This window comes from Sorex araneus, chromosome 4 (assembly GCF_027595985.1).
Source record: "Sorex araneus isolate mSorAra2 chromosome 4, mSorAra2.pri, whole genome shotgun sequence".
NCBI lineage: Eukaryota > Metazoa > Chordata > Mammalia > Eulipotyphla > Soricidae > Sorex > Sorex araneus.
In genome coordinates this window covers 222,025,715-222,042,824 of record NC_073305.1, presented here as the reverse complement: position 1 = coordinate 222,042,824, position 17,110 = coordinate 222,025,715, and the positions used below count along the sequence as shown (strand labels likewise).

Sequence of the window (17,110 nt, the reverse complement as noted above, 5' to 3'; positions counted from 1 at the left end):
CTGAGCATCGCCGGGTGTGACCGCCCCAGAACCCTAAGCAAAGAACTACGAATCCCAGCAAGTCCCGCGCGGCCCGGCCCCGCCCACCGCCGGAAGTGCCGGTCGCGCTCCCGCGGCGGGGCTGAGGGGCCGCGGCTGCGCTCGTCTCTCCCGGGACGGCGGGCTCGCGGCGGCCGCGGCGCGGGTCAGTGGCTCGCGGGGCCTCGGACACGGACGCCAGCGCGGCCCGCGGTGTGGCCCGAGCGCGGAGACCCGGAGCCGCTGGCTCCGAGCGGGGGCGGCGTCCGTGCGGCTCCGGCCGCACCCCCCCACGCCGAGCGCTCCGGGTCGGGGGTCGGGGGTCGCAGTGTCGGGGGGTCGCGGAGTCGCGGGGTGGGAGGTTGAGGGGGTCGAGGCTCGCGGTATCGCGGTGTCAGGTAGTCGGGGGTCGGGGTGTCAGAGTGTTGGGGCCCGGGGGGTCGCGGTGTCGGGGACCCCGGGGTGACGCGGGCCAGTTTCCTCTCACAGCGGACCCGCCGCCGCCTGCCCCCATGGCCAAGCCGGCGAGCAAAGACTCGGGGCTGAAGGAGAAGTTCAAGATCCTGCTGGGGCTGGGCCCCTCGCGGCAGCACCCCCGGTCGGCCGAGGGCAAGCAGACGGAGTTCGTGGTCACGGCGGACATCCTGCGGGTGCGTGGGGCAGCAGGTGCAGAGAAGGGGCCCGGGGCGGGGGCGCCCCGTGTCTCACGCCTGTCGCCTGTGCAAGTTTGCATCCAGAGTTCGGGACTGGCACCCGGGACCGGACACAGCTGCACACCTGGGTGACCCGTGATGAGAATAAGCGAGCACAGGAACTTGGAAGCCCCGTGTGGGCCAGTGGCTGCGGAAGCTGCACAGGGGCGGGGTGCTCACAGGGTGCTCACTGCTTCACGGGGGGAGTCGCGTAGCCTTGAGGATGGTCGCTGAAGACTGAGCAGCCCGCTGTGCTCACGCTCCCCTGCTGGTCTGCCTGGCCTGGGCCTCTGCTCAGGTAAGGTGGTCTCTCTGCTCTGCCTCCAGGAGCTGAGCGTGGAAAGTGGCCTCAACAATCGCATCCGGGTGATAGGGCAGATCTGTGAAGTTGCCAAGACAAAGAAGTTTGAGGAGGTGGGTGTGTCCTTGCACGGGAGAAGGGCTGGGTGGGCCAGTGGACTGATGAGCTCCACTTGAAAGGAAGTTTCTGGAAACGCCCTGGAGCACAGCCCCCGGGTAGCAGCCTGGGAGCTGCAGGGGCTGGGGCCTCTGGGGAGCGGTCACCTGCTGGCTGTTCAGTGGGGAGCCAGGCCGGGGGTACTGGCGAGTGCTGACATGGGCCTCTCCGTGGGAGGTGGCCGCTGTGTCCCAGCGGCCACGTCTGCCCAGCTCAGCGTTGGGGGCACCGGCATGGCTGGGTTTGTCCTTGTCCTCGGTGGCCTGTTGCAGCTGGTCATCCCGGTAGGAGTGTTGAGGGTGGGGGGCGAGGTGAGTGTTGGTGTAGCCCTCGGGAACACTCTAGCCTGGGCCTGTGCTGTTCTGTGCAGAGCCCTGGTGCGGGCAGTCCGAGGGGTTCGGAGGCATGGGGGGAAGGGGTGCTGCGGGCAGGGGGCCTAGCTCTGCCATGGGTGCAGGAGGTTCTCCGTGCTGCACACGGCTGGGCGGCCAAGCAGCAGAACCGGAGCGGGGCCTGGGAGGTGGGTACCAGGTGCCTGCACCAGGGAGATCTCCAGGGACCGGGGGGCATGGGGTCTGCTGAGGGCTGAGGCCGGGCTCGGGGGACTCGGAGGTCTTCCCCCTTCCAGCTCAGTGGCCGTCAGGCTCAGGTTCGGGGGGTGAGTTCTGCGTCAAACGCTCTGTCAGTCTGTCCTGTTTTGGGAGGGGGTGCCGTGCCCAGCAGTGCTCAGGCTTGCTCTCGGCTCTGTTCAGGGGTCATTCCTGGCAGGGCTGGACGGCCTGACTTGGCACCAGGGAGGGAACCCGCTGGTCGCATGCAAAGCAGGTGCCTTCCCCGCGGCCACCCTCTGGCTCGCCTGCTCAGGGCGCCCTTCTCTGCCGGCAGCATGCTGTGGAGGCGCTCTGGAAGGCTGTCGAGGACCTGCTGCAGCCGGAGCGGCCGCCTGAGGCTCGGCACGCGGTGCTGACTCTGCTCAAGGCCGTGGTGCAGGGGCAGGTAAGGCCGCAGGCTCCGGGGCCTGAGTCCCGACTTCTCGTGCTTCCTCACGCTCTGGGATGTTGGGGGCTTCATGCAGGGTGACCCCGCATCAGCCTGCCCTGGGCCTGGCCCCTCTGACTCCTCTGGCTGTCCCGCCCCCGCTGCTCAGAGAGGCCCAGGGCTGCCCGCCAGCACGAGCCTCAGTCGCCCCCCCTAGCTGGCACTCCCCGCCACGTTATCGGGCTTGCCGGGTGCCCGTGCCGGGGCTCTGCCCAGCCGGTGGTTCTGCCTGCAGGGGGACCGCCTGGGCGTGCTCCGAGCGCTCTTCTTCAAAGTCATCAAGGACTACCCGTCCAACGACGACCTCCCGGAGAGGCTGGAGGTGTTCAAGGCACTCACGGATGATGGGCGGCACATCACCTACTTGGAGGAGGAGCTGGGTGGGTGCCAGCCGCACGGGGACCCGCAGGGCCCAGAGGGCTGAGGATGCCCCTGGGGCAGTTGGACCAGGTGTCTCTGCTCACCCACACCCCTTGGATGAGCCCCAAATCTCTGAGCTGTGTTTAGGTAGTTACTTGGGGTCATTGGTCCCGGCCCACAGGTGGGAGGACCCAAGTTGGGTGCCTGATGGCCCTTGGCTCCAAGCCCTGCCCGTCCGATCCCTTAGCACTGCTGGGAGATTGCACGCCTCTGGGTCAATCTGGGTGTCCTGGGAGTGACCACAGGCAGGTGCTCCGTCCTGGGGGCTTGGCCCAGGTCCGCCTTTCAGGTGGTGGCATTGGGTTCTGGGGCTCAGCTCGTCACCTGCTCTCCTGCTCCAGGGCCTGGCCTGAACTCCCCTTTGGTGGCCTTTGTTCCTCCTGTTTTTTTTTTTTTTTGCCTTTTGGGTCACATTCGGTGACGCACAGGGGTTACTCCTGGCTCATGCACTTAGGAATTACTCCTGGCGGTGCTCAGGATGCTAGGAACTGAACCCGGGCCGGCTGTGTGCAAGGCAAACGCCCTCCCTGCTGTGCTATTGCTCCAGCCCCGTTCTTTCTGTTCTTGCAGTGCAGTTTCACTGCAGAAGACGAAGGAGGCTGGGCCGAGCATGGCTCGAACCTGCAGCTGGGAGCGTGTGCAGGTCGGGGCGGTGGGCAGAGGTCGTCCCCAGATGAGCCAGGCGGGTCCCAGGCTGGAGGCTCCGTGCCTGCCTCGCAGTGTCGGGGCTGGGCTTTGGCCTCCCGGGGCCATGCTGACCTCCTGGGGACCCTGTCTCCTCTCCCCACAGCCGACTTTGTCCTGCAGTGGATGGACGTCGGCCTGTCCTCCGAGTTCCTTCTGGTGCTTGTGAACTTGGTCAAGTTCAACAGCTGCTACCTGGACGAGCACATCGCATCTATGGTCCAGTAAGCAGGGGTGGACGCGCGCTGGCCTCTGCCTTTTGGGGTGTGGTTCGTCGTGACTCGAGGGCGCCTGTTTGGCTGTCCACGTCCGTTTCTGTGTGCTGCTGGGGTGGGCCTCGGCGCTGCCCCACATGACGCCGCTGCTTCCCCCACAGCATGATCTGCCTGCTCTGTGTCCAGACTGTGTCCCCCGTGGACATCGAGGTCAGTGGCTGTTTGCAGGGCCGGGTCCTTTCCTCCTGCGGGCCTCCCCCAGCGAGCTACGTCCTTGGCCTGTCTCCCGGACGGGGGCGGGCTTCGCTCCGCGCCGCAGTCCCGGGTCAGCCTGGGGGGCGGAGGCCAGGGCGTCCACTCTCGCTGGCACGCCGCGAGGTGACCCTCGCGGGCCCCGCAGGTGTCCCTGCAGGTGCTGGACGCCGTGGTGTGCTACAACTGCCTCCCGGCCGAGAGCCTCCCGCTCTTCCTCGTCACCCTCTGCCGCACCATCAACGTGAAGGAGCTGTGCGAGCCCTGCTGGAAGGTGCTGCCCCGGCGGCCGGGCGGGCGGGGTGGGCGGCGGGCGCGGCGTGCCTATCTGACGGCCACTGTCCCGTCTGCCAGCTGATGCGGAACCTCCTGGGCACCCACCTGGGCCACAGCGCCATCTGCAACATGTGCCACATCATGGAGGACAGGCAAGTGGGCGCTGGCCCTCCTGTCCCGGCCAGGGTGGCCCCCGTGCTGCCAAGCACTGACCTGGTCGCCAGCCTCGCGAAGGCCACTGGCAACCCTGTGCCACTTCGGGTTCTCTGGCTCTGGGGAGGCTTTGCCCGGCGGGCGGGAGCCCGGCCCTCAGCTCCTGCCTCGCTGAGCCCCGCCATGCCCAGGGCTGGGCCGCATCTAAGTGGGTGCCTCCTGTCTCTGGGCTGCTGCAGGGCCTACATGGAGGATGCCCCGCTGCTGAGGGGCGCCGTGTTCTTCGTGGGCATGGCCCTGTGGGGCGCGCACCGCCTCTGCTCGCTCAGGAACTCCCCGGCGTCCGTGCTGCCGTCCTTCTACGAGGTGAGTCGGCGTCTGCGGCCAGGAGCTCCCCTGGGGGCCGGCATGGTGGGTGGCACCCAGGCTGCCAGCCCGACACGAGATTGAGGCTCCGGGAAGTTTTCTCGAGCAGACATGAGTCTCACAGCCGGGCACCCGAGTCCCACGGGCCCCTCCGATGCTTCTCCCGGGGTAGCCCCACGTGCCCGAGCAGAGCACGGCCAGCATGAGCGTCTGCTGGGGCGTCCATAGCCGAAGCACTTCCTGTGTAGTGGGGGGTGTCACCTGACACTGGCTGGGCCTCCCCCCTCCCGGTGTGGCTGTTCCGCCGTGGATGCTCTGCAGGACTGTGCTTCCTGGGCAGCCGGGGTGTTCTCTGCGCATGACCTCACCTGTCCCCTGCCCCCTGTGTGCTAGGCCATGACCTGCCCCAATGAGCTTGTGTCCTACGAGATCGTCCTCTCCATCACCAGACTCACCAAGAAGTACCGGCGGGAGCTGCAGGCCGTGACCTGGGACATCCTGCTGAGCATCATGGAGCGCCTGCTGCAGCAGCTGCAGGTCAGCCTCCCCGAGGGCCCTCCGGAGTGGGGTCAGTCTCGGAGGAGCGCCAGGCCATCCAGGCAGCCCTGGCGGTGGGTTGTGCTGCTGGTACTTGGGGGACTGTGGCTCTGGGGATAAACGCTGGAGCTCCATGTGCCGAGCAGGCCGGCTGCAGGGAGACGAGGCGTGCCTGGCGTCGGCGGAGAGCCGGGCCTTCTGGGGGACTCGGGGCTGCGGGCTGCAGAGGATCAGGCCAGTGGGAAGGACACCGTCCCCTGTGGCCGGTGCTGCCCTAGGGCCCTGTGGAGAAGCTGGCCGTCACCTTTGTGCTATAGGACCTGGACAGCCCGGAGCTCAAGGCCATTGTGCACGACCTGCTGACCACGGTGGAGGAACTCTGTGACCAGAACGAGTTCCACGGCTCGCGAGAGAGATACTTCGAGCTGGTGGAAAGATACGCGGGCCAGAGGCCTGTGAGCACCCTGCTGGGCGGGGCGGGCACCGGCCCCACCCTCAGCATCCCTGTCGCTGGCACATGGCAGTTCTCGCCAGACACGCCGGCCCCGTGCCAGGGCTCTGGTGTGGACGCATGTGGTGCCAGTCCTGTGGGGGGCAAGGGCGGGGAGCACAGAGGGGGCCCGACCTGGTCCGTCTTCCAGGAGTCCTCGCTCCTGAACCTGATCACCTACCGGGCGCAGTCCATCCACCCCGCGAAGGACGGCTGGATCCACAGCCTGCAGGCCCTCATGGACAGGTTCTTCAGGTGCTCGGCTCGGCGGGGAGGCCTCGGCCCGAGCCTGCAGGGGCTGTTTGTAGCAGAGGGGAGTCTGCCACCCCTGCGTCCCCCTCCCCCCGTGTGTCTCCCACACGCTCCTGCTGTGGAGCTGCCCCAGAACCCAGCAGCTGTCCAGTGTGGTTCTCCCCTGGACGGTCTGGGTTGGGTCCCTTGGGCCAGCGCCCAGCAGCGTCCTTGTCCCCAGGCATGAGCCCCGCAGTGCTGTGCGCATCAAGGTGCTGGACGTGCTGTCCTTCGTGCTGCTCATCAACCGGCAGTTCTACGAGGTGCGTCTGTCCCGTCGCAGTGGGTGTCACGTGCCCAGCGGCAGGTTCTTGTGTCTGTTTATCGTTCTTCACCTGCTTGTCTGTCCCCCGTCGCCGCCTGCCATACCGTCCACCCTCCTCACATCCAACCGCCTGTCCACTCACCCTCCCGGCCATCTGGCCTTTTCCCTGACTCCCGCCTGCCCGGCTGGCGGGGGCAGGGGCGGGACTGGGAGTTGGTGACCCACGCGGGGCCTTCCCCTAACCTTCCTGGATGGCCCCGCTCCTTGCTTGCACGCCCTTCCCTGCGGAGGTGGGCCCCGTGCCCCCCCCCCGCCCAGGCCCGAGTCTGTCCCTTGGAACTCCCACCCTGCTTCGGGTGCTGCTCTTCAGCCTCTTCAGGCCAGCTCGTGCATGCGCCACGGGCAGGACACCTGGGTCCTGGGGCCCGCCAGGCCCCACTCACGGCATCTCCCCGCGCAGGAGGAACTCATCAGCTCGGTGGTCATCTCGCAGCTGTGCCACATCCCCGACGACCGGGACCACCAGGTCCGAAAGCTGGCCACCCAGCTGCTGGTGGACCTGGCCGAGGGCTGCCACACACACCACTTCAACAGCCTGCTGGACATCATCGAGAAGGTGGTCTGCAGCGCTCAGCCCCCAAGACGGCTTTGGTTGCCCCTGGGCTCGGGGAGCTGTGCCTGGAAGGTCACCTGGAGGTGGGGGGAGGGGTGGCAGATTGGCCTTTGGGAATGACCTCCGGGCTCCTCCGCAGGTGATGGCGCGCCCGCTCTCTGCGCCGCCCGAGCTGGAGGAGAGAGACGTGGCTGCGTACTCGGCGTCCCTGGAGGACGTGAAGACGGCGGTGCTGGGGCTCCTGGTGATCCTGCAGGTGCGGGGGTCCTGGCCAGTGTGGGGGCCGCTGCTTGGGTTCGGCTCCGGCTTCCCCGTGGGCAGTTGCTGCCCTGGCTGCCCACTCCCCGTCAGCTCTGGGCTCTGGTTCCCGGTGCCAGCTCCTCTGGGCTGGGCTGGGGGAGTGGTCGTCTTGCTCTGTCTCTTGCCTGTGAGCCCCTGTGGCCAGCACCGCTGCCCGCTTGTCCCGGGCTCAACCTGGGACTTGGGTTTTCTGGGCCAGTGCAAGGTGCAGGATCACACGGCGCCTTGGAGTAGGGGGCTTCGGCCTGTTCTCTGGGGGCAGCTTTTGCACCCCTTCTGCAGTGGGGGGCAGGTGCCACCATCCCCCACCTGCTAGCATTCGGGGCTCGAGTACAGCCGTTTGCCTGGGGTGCTGCAGGGGGTCGGTTTCCCCTCAGCAGATGCGTCCAACCACATTTCCCAGAGTGGGCAGCACTGCCCTGGGGTGGGTGGCCGCCTGCGGTGAGGTAGGGGTGCTGGGAGAAGGGGCGGTGCAGAGGGCGCTTAGTGACTGCCTGGTCTCGGGGGTGTCCTCGTGCCGAGGGCGGGCTGGGGCGGCACGCGGGCCTCACCGCCCTGCCTTGCAGACCAAGCTATACTGCCTGCCGGCCAGCCACGCCATGCGCGTGTACGACCTGCTCGTCGGCCACCTGCAGCTGCATTACAAGTGCGGCTACAGCCTCCCCATCGCCAGCAGTATCCGGCTGCAGGTACGGCAGGCGGGGCAGGGCTCGGCTCCAGCTGCCCCAGGGCTGTGGGGGAGTGTGCTCTGGGGTGTCGCGGGCCGGATGCTGCCCTCCCAAGCATCTGCGGGGACCCGTGCGGGCCTCAGCTGCCCTCTGTCCTGCAGGCCTTCGACTTCCTGCTGCTGCTTCGCGCCGACTCGCTGCACCGCCTGGGCCTACCCGGCAAGGACGGGGCCGTGCGCTTCAGCCCCTACTGCCTCTGCGACTCCATGTACGTGTGGGCCCGCCCCGCCTCTGGCCCTGCGCAGCGCGGGCCTCCTCAGCACTTCCTCCTCTCGACCCGCAGGGAGCCGGACAGGGCCTCCGAGAAGGCCAGCGGCCCCCTGTCGCCGCCCTCTGGGCCGCCAGGTGCAACTCCCGCGGGCCCCGCCGTGCGCCTGGGCTCCCTGCCATATGCCCGGCTTTTCCGGGCCCTGCTGCAGTGCCTAAAGCAGGTGGGTGGCTGCATGGGCTGCTCCGGGGCTTGGGGGCTTTGGGTGGAGTTGGGGGGCTCCAGTGGCCTTCTGGGCCCCTGTGACCTCAGGGCTGCAGCCAAGGGCAGGTGTCATCACTGGTGTGCCCGGCAGATAGTTGAGTGATCCACTGCCTTGTTTCTGGGGGCCTGTGACCTCTGCCGGCACGTGGTCACCATGCTCTGGCGGGCATTGGGCCCGTGTTCGGCCCCTGGCTCCCCACTGGGCAGGCGCCGTTGCCACCCACTGCCAGCCACCTGTCCCGCCTTGCGCGGGGCCTGCCATCCTGAGGGGTATGAAGATGAGCAGCTGCAGGGACGGGGCATAGGGGTGCGAGAGGGACGGGACGGGGTGGGATGTGGGGGTGCTGGGGTGGGGCTCGGGTGCTGGAGGCCCGCCCGCCTGCAGGAGACGGACTGGAAGGTGCTGAAGCTGGTGCTGAGTCGGCTGCCCGAGTCGCTGCGCTACAAGGTCCTCATCTTCACGTCTTCGTGCAGCGTGGACCAGCTCTCCGCGGCGCTCTGCTCCATGGTACCTCGCGGGCACCCGGGCCCCGGCTCACGGGTGGAGGTGGTGGTCTCCTTGAGGGGTCGGCGCCTCGAGCAGGGATGCCCTTGCCCACCTCCTTCCTGCGGGCTCTTTCCTGGGTGCTGGCACCCCTGGCTGTGCTCGAGGGGCAGCAGGAGCAGCCCTGGTGGTACTCGCTCGGGGCGCTGCAGCCCTGCATGCCGGAGACTTGCTGCTTAGCTTTCAGGCCCCAAGACCTTGGAGCGGCTTCGCGGCACCCCAGAAGGCTTTTCTAGGACTGACCTGCATCTGGCCGTGGTCCCCGTGCTGACTGCGCTCATCTCTTACCATGACTACCTGGACAAAGCCAGACAGGTGTGTGGGAACCAGGCCCGGGCAGCCCCCAGGCCCGTTGGGGAGGGCGGCACGATACGCAGGAGAGCCGAACACGCACACAGTTGGGTACACAGACACGCGTGTGCGTGCGGTGAGCGCACGTCCATAGCCTGTGCTGCCCGTGGAGGAGAATGCCCTGCCGGGCAGAACCGGGCTGGCCATCAGGCAGAGGCGCTGGACGGTGACCTCTTGTGTTCCATGGTGGTGGCTGGCCCGTCCCTTCTCCCTGCCCTGTTAGTGCGAGGTGTTACTCCACCCGCATCCACAGAGGTTGAGACCCTGAGGGTTGGGTCAGCAGGGTGCTTGGGCTTTGTAGACCCTCCACTTCCACCCTCCTGCCCTCCGGGCTCAGCCCAGAGGGGCTCGGGGCCACTTGGGATGGAGGGCCCGGCAGTCCTGCCAGGGCCCCGGTGCGGCGGTGGCATCACACCTGCTGCTCGCTCTGGGCTGTGACTGCGCCAGCCCTTCCTGCTGGGTACAGCCCCGTGTCCTGGCGGCCTCTGTCAGGCAGCCGTGCAGCAGGGTCACGTGTAGCTGGGGGACCCGAGTAGAGGCCACAGCCCAGCCTGTCTTATGCCGGGAACGCTGCACCAGGGCCCAGCGCTGGCTGGAGGAAGCAGTGGCCGGGGCAGGTGTACGTCCCACCCCACTGTGGCTCTGAGGGCGGAGGCACTTTTCAGAGCTCCGCGGGGTGTGGGCCTCAGCTGACCCTCCCGTCCCTCAGCGGGAGCTCGTCTACTGCCTGGAGCAAGGCCTCATCTTCCGCTGTGCCAGCCAGTGCGTGGTGGCGCTGGCCATCTGCAGCGTGGAGATGCCCGACGTCATCATCAAGGCGCTGCCCGTGCTGGTGGTGAAGCTCACGCACATCTCGGCCACAGCCAGCATGGCCATCCCGCTGCTCGAGTTCCTGTCCAGTGAGTGGGTTCTGGGTGTGCCCGCCCGTGTCTGTGCGTGTGTGTGTGTGTGTGTGTGTGTGTGTGTGTGTGTGTGTGTGTACACCAGCAGGCCCTGGAGGTGAGTGTGGTACCACCTCCCGTGCCTGGCCCAGGGTTCAGCTGCGTGGGCCTGCCTCTCCGTCCCCAGGGAACCCTGGGCCTTTGCTCTTGTGTTTGAGTTGCACACAGCAGTGCTCAGGGCATGCTCCTGGCTCTGAGCTCGTGGATCTTGTGTGGTGATGCTGGGTCCCATGCGGGGTCAGCACCTGGACAGTGTACTGCCTTTCCAGTCGTGGTCTGTGTGTGTTTGGGGGGTTATGCCCTAGATGGTGCTCAGGAGACCCCCACATCCAGCTGGCGAGCCCCAGGGTGGTTTGGTGTGAGGGCCCGGGGATGTCGGCCATCCCCCCACTCTGGCTCCTAACAGTGCCCACGGTCTCGCGTGGGCGTCTCCCCTTAGTCAGATATGCAGACCACTGCCGGGGCTCGCCTGGGGACCAGGCCTGGGGGTCCACAGGGCTCAGGTCACGTGTACTTGGGCTGTGACGGGCACCAACCCAGACCCCTCACGACCATCGCCCATGTCCCAGCTCTGGCCAGGCTGCCACACCTCTACAGGAACTTCGCCGCTGAGCAGTATGCCAGCGTGTTTGCCATCTCCCTGCCGTACACCAACCCCTCCAAGTGAGTGCCGTGAGCTGGGCGCCTTCCCCGGAAGTCCTGCTGCCCCTCGGAGCCTTGGTCTGGGGCTGAGCTTCCTGCGCGTTCCGCGCTCCCCAGGTTCAACCAGTACATCGTGTGCCTGGCCCACCACGTCATCGCCATGTGGTTCATTCGCTGCCGCCTGCCCTTCCGCAAGGACTTTGTCCCCTACATCACTAAGGTAGGTGTGGCCTGGCGGCCACAGCAGAAGGACAAGGGCTCCCTCCGGAGCAGACACGGGCAGAGCCGGCAGGTGTGGCCGGGAGAGGCCCCCGCCCAGCCTTGCCCAGGGCTGCGTGTTGCTCCGTGCCAGGGCCTGCGATCTAACGTGCTCCTGTCGTTCGACGACACCCCGGAGAAGGACAGCTTCAGGGCGCGGAGCACCAGCCTCAATGAGAGGCCCAAGAGGTGCGGGAGTGGGGGTGGGCGTGGGGCCGCTTGGGAGGGTGGAGTCAGGGCACCAGCAACTCCTGGGAAGCCGAGTCCTGCCCCGGACAGGGTGCCCCTCCCCAGCCTCTGGTCAGCACACGGCCCCCACTCGCCAGAGGACTGGCCTTGTCTGGCTGCGTTCCCTGTGAAGCCCTCCTGCCCGCTGCCCTGCGCTTGGCTGTCCCCGCTGTTCTCCAGCCGGGGGTGTGGGGCCGCAGGCTGGCCCCTTGGCTGACCGTCAGGACCGGCCTCTGGGGACGAGGGGGGCTGCTGCACAGCTTGGCTCCTGTGGGGGTTGCCCCAGGTGGGGTTTGCACGTCCGTCCCCCCCGTCGGGGCCTCGCGCAGCCTCCCACCGTGTTCATGAGATGTGTTTTCACGCGTTTTGTTTTCTGTTTCTCCCTGCTCACTGGCCTCTGGCATGGGCTTGTCCCCCCCGTGGCTCTCCGTCCTGACCCTGTGACCTGTGACCTTTCCTCCTCCCTCCACGCGCTTGCGCTCCTCGGGGGCTGGGCTCGGGGGCTTGGTAGTCTGAGGGTAGCCAGGCCCCCCAGACAAGGCTTGAGCCACTCTCCGCCCGTGAAAGAGCTCCCGGAGAGCTGCGCCGCCGAGGCCTTCCGGTGCCGCAGTATCAGTGTGTCCGAGCAGGTGGTCCGCAGGTAGTGGGCTCTGCCGGGCGGGCACCGGGGGGTGTGCATGGGGCTGCTGGCATGACCTCGGCGCCGGTGCTGGAGCCGGTCCTGGGCGCAGGGGCCTCTTGGAAGCCCACAGCGGTGAGGGGAAGGTTGCATTCTGTCCCCAGCCCCCCACGCTGCTCTGCGGCTGGCTCTGGGATTTGGGGTCTTCACCGAAGTGAAGGCCACAGGTTGGGGACCGCCTGCCCCCCGCCCACCGGGCTGCTCTGTGCACCATCTCCAGCAATCCCTAGCTACTACTTGGAGCCGGCTCCCTGGCCAGAGGGGGCCTCGACCCCCTCTTTGCTGCCGTGTCTGGGGCCAGACTGGGTTCTCGGGCATCCCGTCCCTTGCCTGCCCGTGCCGCCTGGGCCTAGGCCCCTGTGGTGTCAGGTTGGCCTGGGCTCGGGCCGCCTCTGTCCAGGGCAGCTTAGGGTGGGCAGGTAGGTGGTCAGTGAGGCCATTCTAGCAAATTTTCTGGTAGCTGTAACCAAGGGCTCTGAAATTGGGATCAGGATTTGCCCTGTGTGAACCCTCGTATTACTGGGTGCATGTGGCGGGGCCGGCCTGCCCCACGACCAGGCCTGAGGGCAGAATGCAATCTCGGGCGCGAGCTGCGCGTCTGCATGACCTGACTGGCCACTGCTGTCCCTGCCTCTGCTCCGGGGCCGGCGCCTCCCCAGGGCGCGGCTGTGGCTGGGTGGCCTCGGCACCTGCATGCCTTGAGCTTGGCCGTGGTGGTCGGTGCCTCTGCCCTGCCAGCCCCTCACCACCGTGCACATCCCTCCAGCAGGATCCAGACGTCCCTCACCAGTGCCAGCCTGGGGTCGGCCGATGAGAACTCCATGGCCCAGGCCGATGACAACCTGAAAACTCTCCATCTGGAGCTCACGGAGACGTGCCTGGACATGATGGCCAGATACGTGTTCTCCAACTTCACGGCCGTGCCCAAGAGGTGGGCGCGGGGGCCGCCGTGCGGGCGGGTCCTGCCGGGCCCGGGACTGACACGCCACCCTTGCAGGTCGCCCGTGGGCGAATTTCTCCTGGCCGGCGGCAGGACCAAGACCTGGCTGGTGGGGAACAAGCTGGTCACGGTGACCACCAGCGTGGGCGCCGGGACTCGCTCTCTGCTGGGCCTGGACGCGGGGGAGCTTCAGGGCAGCCCTGAGCTGAGGTGAGGCGCCCCTGTCCCGCCCCCGCCGCCCCGTGTGCTGCAGCCCCTCACCGTCTCTCGGCCCGCAGCCCCGGGCCCAGCACGCATGTGCGGCAGACAAAGGAGGCGCCCGCCAAGCTGGAGTCTCAGGCCGGGCAGCAGGTGTGCCGAGGGGCCCGCGACCGCGTCCGCTCTATGTCCGGTGAGCCGGGCCGGGGTGCGGGAGGGGCCCTACCCAACCTCCAGGGGGCTGGGCTGGGGGGCAGGCAGCTTGGTGGGGACAGTGGTCTGTGCTGGTGGTGTGCCTGGACAGGCTGGGTCACCCGCCCTCCCGCTGCCTCCTCAGGGGGCCACGGCCTTCGCGTGGGGGCCCTGGAGGCCCCAGCCCCCCACTTCCCGGGCAGCCCTGCTCCCGCGGGACCACAGAACACCCCCGCTGCCGCCCGACAGCCCGCACAGAAGGAAAGGACAAACCTGGCTGCCTACGTGCCCCTGCTGACCCAGGGCTGGGCGGAAATCCTGGTGCGCAGGCCCACGGGTATGTGGGGACGCTTCTCCCCAAGACCCCAGGCCCGGCCCGCCCTCCGGAGGCTGCACTGGAGTCACTGGGGCGCCCCAAAGGCCCGACCACCCCCTCTAGGACCCGGGCTGCGACTCCACACGGAGCGGGGCGGAGGCCGGGCGGGAGCGCAGCCTGAGGGGTCCGTGCCTGCAGGGAACACCAGCTGGCTCATGAGCCTGGAGAACCCGCTGAGCCCCTTCTCGTCCGACATCACCAGCATGCCCCTGCAGGAGCTCTCCAACGCCCTCATGGCCGCCGAGCGCTTCAAGGAGCGGCGCGACACGGCGCTCTACAAGTCGCTGTCGGTGCCGGCAGCCGGCTCGGCCAAGCCCCCACCTCCACCGCGGTCCAACACGGGTGAGCCGCTCGCTGGCCCTGGAGCTGCTGGGCAGGGCCCCACCCTAGGGCTCTGATGGCGGCACAGTGCCCGGCCCGGCCAGCACTGCTCTCCTGGGCCTCTGGCCAGTGCACTGCGCCCTCGGGCACAGACACGAGCCCGCAGCCTCTTCTGGCCCCTGGGCGGGCGTCCCTGTCGCCTGCCAGCTCCTCCCCTTGCTCGGGGGCAGGTGGGCAGTTTCTGTGGCCACCAGCTGGGCGGGTGTCACGGCCACGATGTGTCCATGTCCCCAGCTGCCTGTTTCCCCAGACTCGGCTGTGGTCCTGGAGGAGGGTGGGCCAGGCGAGAGCATGCTGACCGCAGAGCCCCCTGGGCTGGAGGACCTGGGCGCGGCTCTGGGCACGGATGGGCACGGGCGCCGTTCCGTGCCGTTCAGCCGGGTGAGTGTGGCCGGCCGTGGTGCTTGCTGGGGGTGTCCGGGGGCCGGTGCGCCTTGGTTGACCCTCCGGGCCAACCCGAGCTGTTGAGAGTGGTCTGGAGCCCAGTGAAGCTCATGTCCCCCTTTCTAGTCGTCCTCCACGTCCAGCCAGGAGGAGAAGTCGCTGCGTGGGGAGGAGCAGAGCGCCGGCGGGATCCCCATGGCACGGGCCGTGTCCTCCGAGGGTGCCCGGCCCTCTGCTGACCTCTCCTTCGAGCCAGCCCAGCCCCTCAGCAAGTCCAGCTCCTCGCCCGAGCTGCAGCTGCTGCAGGATGTGCTCGGGGGTCCTGGTGACAAGGCTGGCGGGGGCCGCCTGAGCCCAGAGGCCAAGGCGCGCTCCCAGTCAGGGACCCTGGACGGGCCCAGCGCCCCCTGGCCGGCTTCAGGCAGAGAGAGCCATGGCCCCGGCCCCGCTGAGGGGCCCTCCCCCGCCAGCTGTCCTCGCTCTCCCAGTGGCCTGCGGCCCCGCGGCTACACCATCTCCGACTCGGCCCCATCTCGCAGGGGCAGACGGGCTGACCGGGACACCTTCAAGGGCAGGGCCGGAGCTGGCAACCCCGAGAAGGTGCCAGGCATCAACCCCAGGTGAGCCCGGGGCTCTGAGTCCAACCCTGGGAGGGGGCAGTGTGCAGGGTCTGCGGTCTACTTTGGGGGACAGTGGGCACGTCGGGTTCATTGTAGGAGGGAATAGTGATGGGGTCTGAGTGTCCCGGGGGTGGGGGACAGTGATGGGGTTGGGTGTCCCGGGAATAGTGACCAGTGATGGGGTCTGAGTGTCCCGGGGGTGGGGGACAGCGATGGGGTTGGGTATCCCGGGAATAGTGACCAGTGACGGGGTCTGAGTGTCCCGGCCTTGCAGCTTCGTGTTCCTGCAGCTCTACCACTCTCCTTTCTTCGGGGACGAGTCCAACAAGCCCATCCTTCTACCAAATGAGGTGCACCTGCCTTCTCGCCCGGGTCCCCACGCCTGGGGGATACGGTGGCCCTACGGGGGTCTCCTGCCGGGGATGGGTGCCTGGGGCCCGGCTCAGGCCAACGCTCTGCTGCAGTCGTTCGAGCGCTCTGTGCAGCTCCTAGACCAGATCCCCTCCTACGACACGCACAAGATCGCTGTCCTGTACGTGGGCGAAGGCCAGGTGAGCTGAGTGGTCACACGAGCAAGGGGTGCTGGACGGAGGCCTACTGTCCCCCTACAGCCAGTGGCCTTGCCGCTCTGCTTGGGATGGGAGCTATGGTGGGGAGCTCAGAGCTGCAGGCGGCAGAGGGCACGGACCACCTTGCCTCTGTCCGCGTGCCTGCAGAGCAACAACGAGCTGGCGATCCTGTCCAACGAGCACGGCTCCTACCGGTACACCGAGTTCCTCATGGGCCTGGGCAAGCTCATCGAGCTCAAGGACTGCCAGCCGGACAAGGTCTACCTGGGGGGCCTGGACGTGGGTGGCGAGGACGGCCAGTTCACCTACTGTTGGCATGACGACATCATGCAGGGTATGTGTGGAGGCCCCTCTCGGGGCAGGGCCTGGGGCCGCCCTGGGGCTCTGCTCAGCATCCTGCTCTGCCCACAGCCGTCTTCCACATCGCCACCCTGATGCCCACCAAAGACGGGGACAGGCACCGCTGTGACAAGAAGCGCCACCTGGGCAACGACTTCGTGTCCATCGTGTACAACGACTCCGGCGAGGACTTCAAGCTGGGCACCATCCGGGTGAGAGGGTGGCCCCAGCAGCCCAGGCCCCGGGCAGGGGTCATGCCCGCTTCTCTGAGCAGCGGGGCGGGCCTGGGCCGCGTGTCAGGGTGTCTCCCTCTTGCTCGGGCAGGGCCAGTTCAACTTCGTGCATGTGATCATCACCCCCCTGGACTACGAGTGTAACCTGGTGACCCTGCAGTGCAGAAAAGGTGACGCTGTGGGTGGGGGGGTGGGGTGAGCAGCCTGAGCCCGGGTCACACCTGTCTCTCCACAGACATGGAGGGTCTCGTGGACACGAGCATGGCCAAGATTGTGTCTGACCGGAACCTGTCCTTCGTGGCACGCCAGATGGCGCTGCATGCCAATGTGAGTGGGGGAGGCCGATGGGGCCCCGGGCGAGTGGGGGGAGGCCGGGGACAGGAGGCCAATGGGGCCCCGGGCGAGTGGGGGGAGGCCGGGGGCAGGAGGCCGATGGGGCCCCGGGCGAGTGGGGGGAGGCCGGGGACAGGAGGCCGACGGGGCCCCGGGCGAGTGGGGGAGGCTGGGGGCAGGAGGCCGATGGGGCCCCGGGCTCACCCTGCCCCCCGCCCCCCAGATGGCCTCGCAGGTGCACCACAGCCGCTCGGACCCCACCGACATCTACCCCTCCAAATGGATCACCAGGCTTCGCCACATCAAGCGTCTCCGCCACCGGGTAGGCAGGGGCCGCAGTGGGAGGTGGGGGGCGCCCAGCTCAGGCACCCGGCTCAGGCAGGCACATCCGTCCTCAGCTCCGTGAGGAAGCGCACTCGGCTGCCCCCGGCCTCCCACTGCTGCAGCCCCCGGGCCACACCAAGGCCCCGGCCCCCAGCCCGGAGCCCACCTATGAGACGGGCCAGCGGAAGCGCCTCATCTCCTCCGTGGATGACTTCACGGAGTTCGTGTAAGACCACACGATCCCATGGGGACGCCCCCAGTCGTGTCCAGGCGAAATAAAGCCCTGAGGCCGACTCAGGGTGTCCAGACCA

At 68.0% G+C, this 17,110-nt stretch overlaps 1 protein-coding gene across 5 annotated transcripts; it reads left to right on the top strand.

Moving 5' to 3' along the window:
• Nucleotides 1-41: 41 nt before the first annotated feature.
• On the top strand, nt 42-17,110 carry TSC2 (TSC complex subunit 2). 5 transcript variants are annotated; one of them, XM_055135407.1, is made up of 41 exons: nt 43-184; nt 508-668; nt 1,038-1,124; nt 2,053-2,163; nt 2,441-2,585; nt 3,416-3,533; nt 3,686-3,734; nt 3,925-4,050; nt 4,131-4,204; nt 4,445-4,571; nt 4,965-5,108; nt 5,426-5,563; nt 5,750-5,853; nt 6,071-6,152; nt 6,615-6,770; nt 6,907-7,023; nt 7,634-7,756; nt 7,897-8,003; nt 8,079-8,226; nt 8,653-8,775; nt 8,992-9,126; nt 9,872-10,061; nt 10,673-10,766; nt 10,863-10,965; nt 11,098-11,192; nt 11,743-11,871; nt 12,680-12,841; nt 12,908-13,060; nt 13,129-13,241; nt 13,386-13,577; nt 13,755-13,958; nt 14,248-14,378; nt 14,508-15,001; nt 15,276-15,351; nt 15,466-15,552; nt 15,718-15,904; nt 15,982-16,121; nt 16,234-16,312; nt 16,378-16,469; nt 16,699-16,797; nt 16,874-17,110. In XM_055135407.1, the coding sequence occupies exons 2-41, from the start codon at nt 531-533 to the stop codon at nt 17,027-17,029; spliced, it is 5,328 nt and encodes a 1,775-aa protein (XP_054991382.1). In that variant the 5' UTR covers nt 43-184; nt 508-530; the 3' UTR covers nt 17,030-17,110. The 5 variants fall into 5 exon arrangements, with proteins under 5 accessions (XP_054991386.1, XP_054991382.1, XP_054991381.1 ...); XM_055135406.1 differs by having other exon boundaries at nt 12,677-12,841; XM_055135411.1 differs by lacking the exon at nt 13,386-13,577 and having other exon boundaries at nt 42-184; nt 12,677-12,841.